The 12664-nt window shown below is 38.1% G+C and overlaps 1 protein-coding gene across 1 annotated transcript; it reads left to right on the top strand.

The window, feature by feature from the left end:
- Nucleotides 1-9781: 9781 nt before the first annotated feature.
- LOC131874405 (monofunctional riboflavin biosynthesis protein RIBA 2, chloroplastic-like) lies at nt 9782-10359 on the top strand. The gene is made up of 2 exons (XM_059217765.1): nt 9782-9983; nt 10073-10359. The coding sequence occupies exons 1-2, from the start codon at nt 9782-9784 to the stop codon at nt 10357-10359; spliced, it is 489 nt and encodes a 162-aa protein (XP_059073748.1).
- The last annotated feature ends 2305 nt before the right edge of the window (nt 10360-12664 follow it).

Raw genomic sequence — 12664 nt, 5'->3', positions numbered from 1 at the left:
AATTATAAATTGTAATTAAATATTATTATTCGAAATGTAAAAGGTATACTCATATGCAAGAAGGAGACTAAGTCTTTTGACTTAGTTTTGAAGGAGGAGTTAATTCAGGAGAGATAAGGCTTTCATTGAAAGAAGTCTTTTCAGTTGGGAGACACGAGGAGAGTATATAGGATCACTCATAATCACTTGGGAAGCATTCAAAAGGAGTTGAGATATTTTTTGAAACAAGAGCATCTTTTTAGGGACATGAGGTTGTTTGAAACCAAATGGAGCAAATCTAGGGAGGTTGGAGCAATTTTAGGTAAAGGGTCGAAGTTGGACTTTTCCACCATTTTGGGGAGCCTTTATTATTTGATTAAGTGTTTTGAGGCTGTTTCTAGTGCTTTTTTGGGTTGATTATTTATTAAGAAAGACTTTTCCAGGTTTATAGCCCTCTTTGGTGTCTTCTAGACTCCTCTTTTTGAGGCATTTTTCCTGCATCCGACCCAAATCAGTTGGGGTTTTTGTACTTAGTGCCTAAAGACACTATTTTGGGAGTTAGTTCTGATTATGCAGAGAAGGCTCTTGTGACAACATTTTGTCCTTAGCATATTTTCTTGTATACTTTCTGTAACTCAATTTTGGAGACTGAATATATGATGATAGCATCTTTTGGAGCAAGGTTTTATTAAGTTTCTTCTTCAAACCTTCTTTTCTTTCTGTATCTTTGTGTTCATAGCATGATTGATAGAAGTAACCACTGAATTGTATTATTCCTTGTTATTTTGTCTCATCAAGAGCTTAGTTGCAGAAGTGTATTTTATTTGCAGGTTGCAGTTTGTGTCCACAAGAACATGGAGCTTTCATGTGAATATATATTTTCCTTGATTGCTTAGTCTAGGACCTTTCTGTGAAACATTTATGCAGGCCTATATAGAACAGAAGTGTTACCCACTAAAATAGAAATTTTTGCAATATTAGAGACCTGTCATTATCATTTTAGTTTCCCTCAAAGTTTGGTGAATCACCTGGTTACTTAGTTTATTTTTATTGTTTCCTTTTCTCTTCCCTTTTCCTACCAAGTTTTCAGTTGTTAGAAGAGCAAATAGGCGATTTATCCAATAGGAACCGGCCTAGGAACCGGAGGTTTCATTTCAATTTGCGCATTGCCCACATGCAGAAGTGAATCCCATGTTAGGCCAAATTACTAAACTTGTAGTTTAGTAGGGTGCAAATTTGAGTCTTAACAGTTTTGGCACGCCCGGTGGGACTTTAAAGGAGGTTCATTTTCATATTTTATGCTGATTTTGATGCACTGTCAGCATAATAAAGACCTGTAAGAGGTTATAAATTTGTGTATCTGGCGGCTCCCTGGTGAAAAGATCAAGTGAACATAATTTCTTTTGCCTTATGAGAAGAATTGAAACTAGAAGTTCCAAAGACTTTGAATATTTACAGCTTTCTTCACCAAAAAGACAAGGAAGGTCAGCCAAAAGAACCATATATACAAAAAGAGGCAAGTCATTACCTCCTACAAGAGTTTATCAAAGAAAAGGTAAAGCTGAAAACAATAATCGAAGAGATAGACATTCAGCCTCACCTACTTGTAAAGTTGCTGCAGCAAATACATCAGTTCAGCTTGGTGCTATGGCCTTACCAAGAGCCTTTGCCTTCGTGCCTTTTGATCAAGGAAGCCCATTGAATTTTGCCCAGCATCATGACGTGCCTTTGGCAGCACTAAAGGGCTTACCTGATTTTACTGGAGAAGGCCAAACACTGGCAATAGACCACATCCGTGATGTGGCAAGTTTATGTAATGTGCACCACGTTACAGAAGAAGATGTTGCTGTGAAATTGTTAGCAGCATCCTTGAAAGGAAAAGCTTTAGAATGGTACAGAACTTTGGCTGTGGGGTCAGTTAACTCATGGGATGAGCTTGGAGATCTGTTAACCAAGTTTTTTGAAGACAAGTCTGATCATTTGTCCCTGGTGGAACAGCTCACAACTATCAAGCGTGCTCCTCAAGAGCAGATGACAGATTTCAACTCTCGTTTTCAAAAAACATGGAAACGAATACCAGCAGCGGTAAGACCAAGTGCAGATCATGCATTTTTGTATTTTCTAAAAAGTTTGAATAGTGATATCTCGGTTATGATTCAATCAATGGGTGGTACTTCGCTGCCCCAAGCTTTTGGCATTGCTATTAGAGCAGAAAATAGCCTTATACAGGCTGGTAAGATAGCACCTAGGCCTCCAATGCCTTATTTTCCAGCTATTCAACCTGATATGCCCATTAATATACCACCTCTTGCCTCTTTGCCTGTTATACCAGCAATGCCTATTGCTACTCCTCAAGAGACAACGGTGGCAGGCACGTCAAATGAAATACATGAGATCAGGAGCAGCCAGCAAAAGATAGAAAATATTTTGCAGACTTTGGGAAATGAGTTGACAAGTCTTAAGAAGCATTATCAAGCTCCAAGGCCAACTTTTCAGCAACCAAATCAAGGCTACAATCAGCAGTACCAGCAAAATAGACAGCCTTATCAAAATAATTACCAAGGTGCGAGGCAAAATATTAATCAAAGGTCTTATCAGCCTTACAATCCAGCACCTTTGAATGCCGCAAATGCAGTAAGAGACATTGTACCTGCTCAAAACAATTTAATATCAGAGGTAGACTGGTGTTATCCTTGCAACCAAGCTCATAATCAGTCTACATGCTCTAATGGCATGATAAATCAAGCTCTCATGGTACAAAATGCTGCAAGCTCACAACCGGATATACCTCCAGCTGTGCCTGAACAACAGCAAGATATGCATACTATGGAAACTGGTTTACTTAACTGGCAAGAAGAAGAATTTAATGGCATGAATGGCGATTCACCGATTGCAGCCAATACTCGAGCTAAGAAAAGAGCTCTTGACATAGGCCAAACATCAGAGAAAGGTAAAGGACCTGCAACCGAAGAATCGTCATTCAAAACAACGCAAATACCAAGCATTCTGAAGAAAGTACCTGTTGCAGCAGCTAAGGAGCAGCTTCAAAAGGATGCAGATACGTCTATTTTCAAGGCACAACAGAAAGTACACTCAGCTGTACCTTACAGCATAGTGGACACCATGAAAAAGATGAATGTTACCATGAGCATGTGGGATTCTTTAGCTATTCCTGGACAAGTCAATAGTTTGAAGAAGGCATTGAATGAAGAAATTCCTCCTAAGGTGACATTTGCTGATGCTGGTAAGGAGGCTGTGTTGACTAATACTATTGTCCAGAATGATGAAAAGGGGAACAACAATAAAGAAGCAACTTCAATCCAAGGTAAGAGCGTGAAACCTCCTCCGTTTTACGTTTCTCTTATTATTGGTGATAATTTGGTACACAATTGCATGGTGGATAGCGGAGCTACATGCTCTGTTATGCCTAAAAAGATTGTTGATCAACTTGGTCTAAAATATGATTTGTTAGAGAAAGGCGTTGTACAGCTTGATGGCTCGGCTGTTAGGACTATAGGCTTTATCAAAGATGCTAGTTTAACCTTACATGCTTGTCCTAATTTCTCTATATCTCAAGATATTTATGTCATAGATCTGCCCCCATATTTTGCCCTGTGTTTGTCAAGAGAATTTACTGCCAAAATAGGAGGATATTTATCATCCGATTGGTCACATATGCTGTTCCGAACTAGATATGGAACCAAAGTGACTATCAAATCTGAATTGTTGTCTAAGAATCATATAGAGCCTTATACGCCTAACATCATTAATGCTAATTGTATGATTTTTGAGCATGATGAGTATGCAGTTGTTCATGAGCCTGTAACTCAGGTTAGTGAAATACCGGATGTCCTGTTAGATGAATGGGCAGCAAAGAATGTTTTGGAAGATGAAACTAGCATCCTTGTGGATGCTGGTTTGGGAAATTATATGTTTCAAGAAGCTGGTTTAATTATGCCTAATCTGGTTAAAGGACAAGAAGCTAATATTGAATCTCAAAATGATGTTTGGGAAATGTTCTTTGACGGGTCACGAAGCAGGAACGGTTCAGGAGGTGGGGTTATGCTTGTTTCACCTAAGGGTGAGAAATATTATGCAGCTTTCAAATTCGGTTTTGCCTGTACCAATAATACAGCAAAGTATGAAGGGCTGATTCAAGGTTTAGAGTGGGCAAGAAAACGTGGAATTAAAAACCTGAAGGTGCACGGTGATAGTGAGCTAATTGTTAACCAAGTTAGAGGTTTGAATGCAGTAAAAAATGTTACTTTAAAAGCATACAAGCTCAGGGTTTGGGATTCCATTGAAGTTTTTGATGCATTTAACATTATAGCTGTTCCAAGAAGTAGAAATCAGCATGCTGATCGGTTAGCTGCAGTTGGAGCCCAATATGATATACCAAACAGTATGAAAGGGACCTGTGATCAGCAGCATATCAAGATTATTATCCGGCCCTCAATTCCGGATAATAATATTAATTGGCAAGTGTTTGAGTCGGATGAACAAATTTTACAATTCCTACTGGAGGAAGATATGTTCGCTGCCTCAAATCAGAATAGAATTCAGCAACAATATGAGGATCAAGTCATTCAATTGAAGTCAAATAAATTGCCCAAGGGTCTTGTTACCTTGGAGTCAATTTTTAATTCAGATGATCAAGCTAAAAAGAATAAGACCAGTTTGGTGGTTTCGCAAGAGCATTATGAAGAGTTGGAGGTTGCACCTGGGAAGAGCTTAAAGATAGGTAAAGTGAATTCCTCTACTGAAAAGGAGTCATATGTTCAGCTCTTTCAAGAGTTTGCAGACATTTTTGCATGGGAATATGGTGATTTGAAAGGTTTCAATCCTGAATTAGCGCAACATACTATCGAGTTAGAACCAAATGCTAAGCCAGTGAGACAAAGGCAGCGTCCTATCAACCCAAAGATAGAACCATTAATGCAAAAGGAAGTTTTTAGGCTGATTGAAAGTGGCATTATTTTTCCCATCAAACACACCAGCTGGGTGTCCAATCTTGTACCTGTTAGGAAAAAGAATGGAGAGCTTAGATTATGTGTCGATTTTAGAGACCTGAATAGAGCATCCTTGAAGGATAGGCATCCCCTTCCTTCAATGGAACAAATATTGCAGTATGTGGCTGGTTCGGAAAGATTCTCACTTCTAGATGGTTATTCGGGATATAACCAAATTCTGGTCAGAAATGAAGACCAGTATAAAACAGCTTTTACCACTAAATGGGGTACCATGGCCTACAAAAGAATGCCCTTTGGTTTATCCAATGCAGGGGCAACATTCCAGAAAGCCATGGATATGGCATTTAGTAATCTGATGTACCAGTTTGTTTTGGTTTATCTTGATGATATCACAGTTTATTCTAAGAAGGTCGTAGATCATCTTGGGCACTTAAGGCAGATTTTTGAGCGCTGCAAGGAGTTTGGTGTTTCACTCAACCCTAAGAAATGCATGTTTGCTGTTCATGAAGGAAACTTATTGGGTTATGTTGTTTCTAAGCAAGGTGTCACAGTGGATCCGGAAAGAATAGCAGCAATCTTGGAGATACCCCTGTCGCATCATAAGAAGGGATTACAATCTTTCATTGGGAGGATTAATTTTGTTAGGCGTTTCTTGCCTAATATTGCAGATTTATTGAAACCACTTACAGCCATGCTGAAGAAAAATGTTGTTTTCCACTGGACAAAAGAAGCAAAAATGAATTTTCAAACTATCAAGGAATCACTTGCAACAGCACCTGCTCTAGTAAATCCAGACTTTAGCCAAGACTTCATTTTATATGCATATGGTGGTTATGAGGCTATTTCTGCAATGCTGGTCCAGAAAAACACACAAGGATTGGAACAGCCTATTGCATTTTTTAGCAAAGGATTGGAAGATTATGAGCAGAGGTATAGCTTTGTTGAAAAGCACGTCCTTGCTGTTGTAAAGAGCCTTAAAAAGTTTCGGCACTTGTTGTCTCATAACAGGGTACACCTGAAGGTTTCTCATCCAAGTGTAAAAGAGTTTCTCCTCAATAAAGATCTCAATGAGAAAAGAGCTGGTTGGATAACACGGGTTATGGAATATGACTTAGACATCCAGGTCACTAAATTGGTCAGAGGAAGAGGCTTGTGTGAACAGATTGTTACAAATGAAATTTCAAGAAAAGAAGAAGGAGTAGAAACAGCTTTGGTGATTGATTTGATGGCTGATGATAACAGTACATCAAGCTGGTTGCAGGATATGGTTCACTTTCTAAAGACTAGTGAGTGTCCAACACACCTAGATAAGGCAAAAAGAAGGTACTATCGGTTACAATCAGTCCCTTTTGTCTTGATTAATGATATATTGTATAGGAAAGATCACAATGGTGTTCTCCTTCGATGCATTGATTCAAATCAGATTACAAAAATCTTGCATGAATTCCATGATGGCCATTCGGGAGGTCATTTCTCTCCCAGGACTACTGCATATAAAATCCTAAGGGCTGGTTACTATTGGCCAGATGTTTTCAAGGACTGTCATGCATATGTAAGGAAGTGTGTAAAGTGTGTTATGTTTGCAGGGAAAGAACGGTTGCCAGCATTACCGTTACATCCTATAAAAGCAGAACAACCTTTTGACAGGTGGGGTGTTGATTTCATTGGTCCTATTAACCCACCGTCAAGTGCAGGCCACCGGTGGATCATTACTGCAACCGATTATTTTACTAGATGGACTGAGGCTGTAGCACTGAAAGATGCTAATGAGACAGCTGTTCTTAATTTTTATGATGATATTGTGAACAGGTTTGGAGTTCCCGACTCCATAGTGTCAGACAATGCACTCGCTTTTGTAGGCTTAAGGGTGACTGATTGGGCTATTAAACACAACATATATCTCAATACTAGCTCAAATTATTATCCTCAAGGCAACGGATTGGCAGAGTCCACAAATAAGAACTTAATCAGAATCATCAAACGGACTTTACAAGAGAATCAGCGTGATTGGCATTCAAAGCTGAAGGCAGCCTTGTGGGTGGACAGAATCACACCAAAGCAAATTATTGGAAACTCACCTTATCGGTTGGTTTATGGGAAGGAAGCAAGGTTATCAATAGAAACAGAATTTCCAGCACTAGATATGGCTGCTCAGATGGTTTTATTTGAAGAAGAAGATCCTATGCAAGTGCGTTATGCACAATTAATGGAATTGGAGGAAAGTAGGAGAAAAGCGGGACAAACAATGGAGTTTCAACAGTTGCAGGTGAAGAAGAGTTTTGATAGGAAAGCTAGAGCCAGGGAATTCAATGTGGGAGATGTTGTACTCAAGTGGGATGAGCTCAAGAGCAGACCAGGCAAACACACCAAGTTTGATTCGTTTTGGGGAGGTCCGTTTGTCATAACAGAATGCAAGGAACACAATGCTTTTCAGCTGGCTACGCTGGAAGGGGAAAATCTGCCATTACCGGTAAACGGTATTTACCTCAAACCTTGTTTTGAGGTCTGTCCTATTTTATAAGTAATAGATTAGTGGAGGAATAAAGTGCTGCTGCACTATTTGCTTTCAGTTTTGGTGTTCCTAAGTGTTGTTGCACAGTTTGCAGTTGACTAGGCAGTAGAAATACTAATAATAGTAGGCTCATATCAACTAAGGGGGTTGTGTAATCAAATCCTGCATTATATATGCTGGAGTATACTCGACATGCATACATCATGAAGAACTTCATTACCCAGCCCACTCACCTAATACTACCTTGCCTATTATTAGTATCTGTAATGTCTAGCTAACTTTTAGTTTCCCTGTTTTCAATAAGTGTTTTGACACAAGTTGCTGTTAAATATTCAAATCTGATAGATAACTGAGACAAAATAGTCCAATATAAGATTATGAATGAACACCTATCCCTCAGGATAGGGGAGCCAAGCTATCCAGAGCCATAAATCTGCACTCAGAATTCTATTTTACACTATTTTATCTCAGCTATTTCCCCTAGTCCAGAGTTGTTCCTAGAAGACTCACTGCCCAATGGATTTCTAAGGCTACTCGGTCCTGTATAGCAGGCATACATACAGTAGAAGTCGCCAAATTGTTATCTAAAATTTCATTACCCATGTAATTTTAGCCAAACGATGCATATTTATCAAATGATTGCATTTACAAAAGATACATCGCAGTGTTTAAAAAGAGGAAAAAGAGGATATTTTTCATTTGTATTGAACAATGATAGATTACAAATTGAGTTCATGCATCTGAAGCATATTTATATACACTAAGTTTTTAAAACCTCACACAAGCCGTGAGCTTAGCATTTCTATCTTTCCTATATATCCAAAACAGAAAAAGATAGAATTAAAAAAATGAATGTGAGGATAACCAGTCATTGCCTTGGGTTGCTTTGACTGGTTATTGGCTGCCCCGTTGCTCTTGTGAATGTTTCCTCGATCTCCAGACTTTGAAAACTCCTACTTTCCTGCACAACAAAAAAAAAAAGAAAAAGAAGAGGTGTTAGATCCAACCGATCTAAGCAATGAAAGATTATCCTACGACATATCATTTATTATAGCCTATCATATCTCTGTTTTGAAAAGGCGGGAAAGATAAAGACAAATCACTGCTTCAGGAAAAAGAAATGTTTATGCTAATGTGTTTGTTTCATGTGCAGATAATTAGTTACTCTAATTGGCATGTGCCCCTGACCGAGGCTCCCTTCGGGTATGAGCCCGACATACCCTTTAGAGTAACTAATCTCAGATTATCAAAGTGGAATGATAAAAAACCAACTGAAGTATTAAAGGGACATGTTTGTTTTAAATATGAAACCTTTTACTTTACTATTCATGATATGCATAGAAAGAAAATGTTAATGCATAAACTGTTTTAAGGGACATATTATTTCAATGTGAAACCTTACAGTATTTTAAAAGGATCAATACTATATCATGAAGTTGAACAATTTAATGCAACAAGTTGGTAAAAGAAAAGAGTATTTGAATCTTAAATGCATGTTCAAACAGTGAGCTGAATGAAATCAGAATTAACTGGTACAGGAATGAGTGTCACGAGCCCGTGCTCGAACTTCATTTCTACATAAGATCAATCCCAGCATGTGCCAAAGTCAGAAATTCAATAAGGATATCAATCGAATAACTCATACAATGTTGGGGGTAGTCGAAGGTCATTCTTTGTTACCTCGAGTTCTTTGCGTGGCATACATTCGAAAGTGGAAAATTTGAATGCTGCTGCAGAGAAAACTCACGTTGCAGAGACAGAGAAAACTCTCGCTGCTAGAACAGAGGCAAATGTAACTGCCGAGACAGAGGAAAACCGGGCTGGTGGAACAACGGAAAATAGCCAGAGTTTTAGTAGTGGGAAGTTGTTGGAAACTGAGTTATTGAAATGCAATAATATTCAAGCTTCCTTAGAGAGCAAAGCTACTGAAGACGATGTTTAAAAAAAAAAAATCAGGGAGGAGTTTGATGCAGTTAGACAGAGTTTCCAAAATATTCCTGCAGCCCTGCGTATGATGCCCAGAATGGATCCATGTGGCATCTATGCAAATGACAACCTAAGATTGGATCATATCGAAGTGTATGGATTTGATTATGATTATACAGTTTCTCATTACACAGGGAGCTTACAGACTTTAATATATGATCTTGCAAAGGAGCATTTTTTCAAAGAGATATCCAGAAAGTTGTTTACAGTTTCAGTATGATCCAAATTTTCCTATAAGAGGACTCTTTTATGACAAAAAAAGCGTGGATGTTTATTAAAGTTGGACTTTTTCCACTGTATCGAACCTGATGGATGCTACTATGGTCGTCGTAAGATGAGTACAGAAGAAGACTTGGAGAGATTGAGATTGCCACTTTTGGTACCCAGAAATGAAGAGGAGACATTTATTATAGCTTTCACTGTGTCTGTGGATGCCAAAGTTGGCATATCAACAGGTATTTCAGCAGCAGATAGGGCAAATACTGTTCTAGCACTTGCTTCTTCAGATTCTAAGGCAGAGGACCTAAGGCGGCCTGGTCACGTTTTCCCAGTTAGATACAAAAGGGTGGCGTCTTAAAGAGAGCTGGGCACACAGAAGTTCTTGTTGATTTGGTATCATTAGCAGGATTGAAGCCTGTAAGTGTGCTTTCTCAGGTTGTTGTTGATGATGGATCAATAGACCGCTTAACAAGGTTAAAGAAATTTGCCATGGAATACAATTTACCAATCATATCCATTGCAGATCTGATAAGATACAGGAGAAAGAGAGAGAAATTAGTTGAACAAACTGTTATTTCTCATTTGCCAACAAAGCGGGGCTCTTTTCAGGTCTATCGCTATCGTTCAAAACTTGATGGAATTGAACATGTGGCTATGGTAAAGGTTAGACGTTGCAAACATCAAGCAATTTGAACTTACGAATTGCATTTTTAGAAGTTCCAGTCATGAACATATGTACATTCTAGTACATGGAAAACCTATAGAAAGATTATTGTACATGGAACTAGAAGGTAAGAGAGTATGAGAACATCTTGCATTATGGCTAGCAGCTTGTGGTGTTGGTCCTCGGGCAAGGATTTGGATGAAGTTTCCTAGAGAGGGTTCTCAATTAACACCTCCTCACCAATCGGTGGATTTCAAGTGGAAAGACTACTGTCCAATGGTTTTTAGACTCAGATTCATCTATTTAAAAACGACACTTTCTGGAGTGTTCTGTATGTCTGGTTCTGTGGCACATGTTGACGATGAGGAGAAAACAGCACAGCAAACCCAGAATGGGCCGCCAACGGGAAAATATCAGTATCGGGTGATGCACAGAAGGTATTAGATTTGGCTGTTGAGAAGTAAAAATAAAATTGGGGCAAAGCGATGAGGTGACAAGTAGTCACATTTTACTTGGAATTTTGGCTCAAAAAGGCTGCACGGGTCAACAAATACTGGCTAAAGATGCTACAGAAACTTTCCAATTTTCTGGTAAAAAAGAATATATGCAGAATGCGTGCTAAATGTGGAAAAAATAAACACAGCGCGTTATCTTCCTGGTAAATATGTATGCAAAACGTAATATATGCAAGATAAAAACGGACACAACAAGTTTCCTGGTAAATGTGGCGAGCATACCTGCAGAAAAAGAGGATTTTCATTCAGAGATGAAGACTCAGGAAGCCCAGTACCCTTCATCCATGGCGGCACCAAACCCCCTCGCGAACCTTCCAAATTGTTTTTCATTTTGCAAAATGAAAAAATGCGATGGGAGTGAGATATTTTTAGGGTTATAAAACCCTTTGTTATATTTGATAAAAAATCTCAAGTCCGCTGGGATATTGCATGTTTAAATATAATAGAAATCAAACATATTTGATAATAGATGTTTTTTTTTTTTAAATATCAAATATGTTTTATTTTTATTATATTTTTGTTTTCATTCTTATCTCAAAAGTTGGTTTTATTTGTAAAAGATATTTAATTACAATGTAATTATAAATTGTAATTAAATATTATTATTCGAAATGTAAAAGGTATACTCATATGCAAGAAGGAGACTAAGTCTTTTGACTTAGTTTTGAAGGAGGAGTTAATTCAGGAGAGATAAGGCTTTCATTGAAAGAAGTCTTTTCAGTTGGGAGACACGAGGAGAGTATATAGGATCACTCATAATCACTTGGGAAGCATTCAAAAGGAGTTGAGATATTTTTTGAAACAAGAGCATCTTTTTAGGGACATGAGGTTGTTTGAAACCAAATGGAGCAAATCTAGGGAGGTTGGAGCAATTTTAGGTAAAGGGTCGAAGTTGGACTTTTCCACCATTTTGGGGAGCCTTTATTATTTGATTAAGTGTTTTGAGGCTGTTTCTAGTGCTTTTTTGGGTTGATTATTTATTAAGAAAGACTTTTCCAGGTTTATAGCCCTCTTTGGTGTCTTCTAGACTCCTCTTTTTGAGGCATTTTTCCTGCATCCGACCCAAATCAGTTGGGGTTTTTGTACTTAGTGCCTAAAGACACTATTTTGGGAGTTAGTTCTGATTATGCAGAGAAGGCTCTTGTGACAACATTTTGTCCTTAGCATATTTTCTTGTATACTTTCTGTAACTCAATTTTGGAGACTGAATATATGATGACAGCATCTTTTGGAGCAAGGTTTTATTAAGTTTCTTCTTCAAACCTTCTTTTCTTTCTGTATCTTTGTGTTCATAGCATGATTGATAGAAGTAACCACTGAATTGTATTATTCCTTGTTATTTTGTCTCATCAAGAGCCTAGTTGCAGAAGTGTATTTTATTTGCAGGTTGCAGTTTGTGTCCACAAGAACATGGAGCTTTCATGTGAATATATATTTTCCTTGATTGCTTAGTCTAGGACCTTTCTATGAAACATTTATGCAGGCCTATATAGAACAGAAGTGTTACCCACTAAAATAGAAATTTTTGCAATATTAGAGACCTGTCATTATCATTTTAGTTTCCCTCAAAGTTTGGTGAATCACCTGGTTACTTAGTTTATTTTTATTGTTTCCTTTTCTCTTCCCTTTTCCTACCAAGTTTTCAGTTGTTAGAAGAGAAAATAGGCGATTTATCCAATAGGAACCGGCCTAGGAACCGGAGGTTTCATTTCAATTTGCGCATTGCCCACATGCAGAAGTGAATCCCATGTTAGGCCAAATTACTAAACTTGTAGTTTAGTAGGGTGCAAATTTGAGTCTTAACAGTATCATTAGATTC

The sequence above is a fragment of the Cryptomeria japonica genome, chromosome 3 (assembly GCF_030272615.1).
Source record: "Cryptomeria japonica chromosome 3, Sugi_1.0, whole genome shotgun sequence".
NCBI classification, from domain to species: Eukaryota; Viridiplantae; Streptophyta; class Pinopsida; order Cupressales; family Cupressaceae; genus Cryptomeria; species Cryptomeria japonica.
Note: the sequence above shows the minus strand (reverse complement) of the source record. Positions and strands in the feature narration are given on the sequence as shown.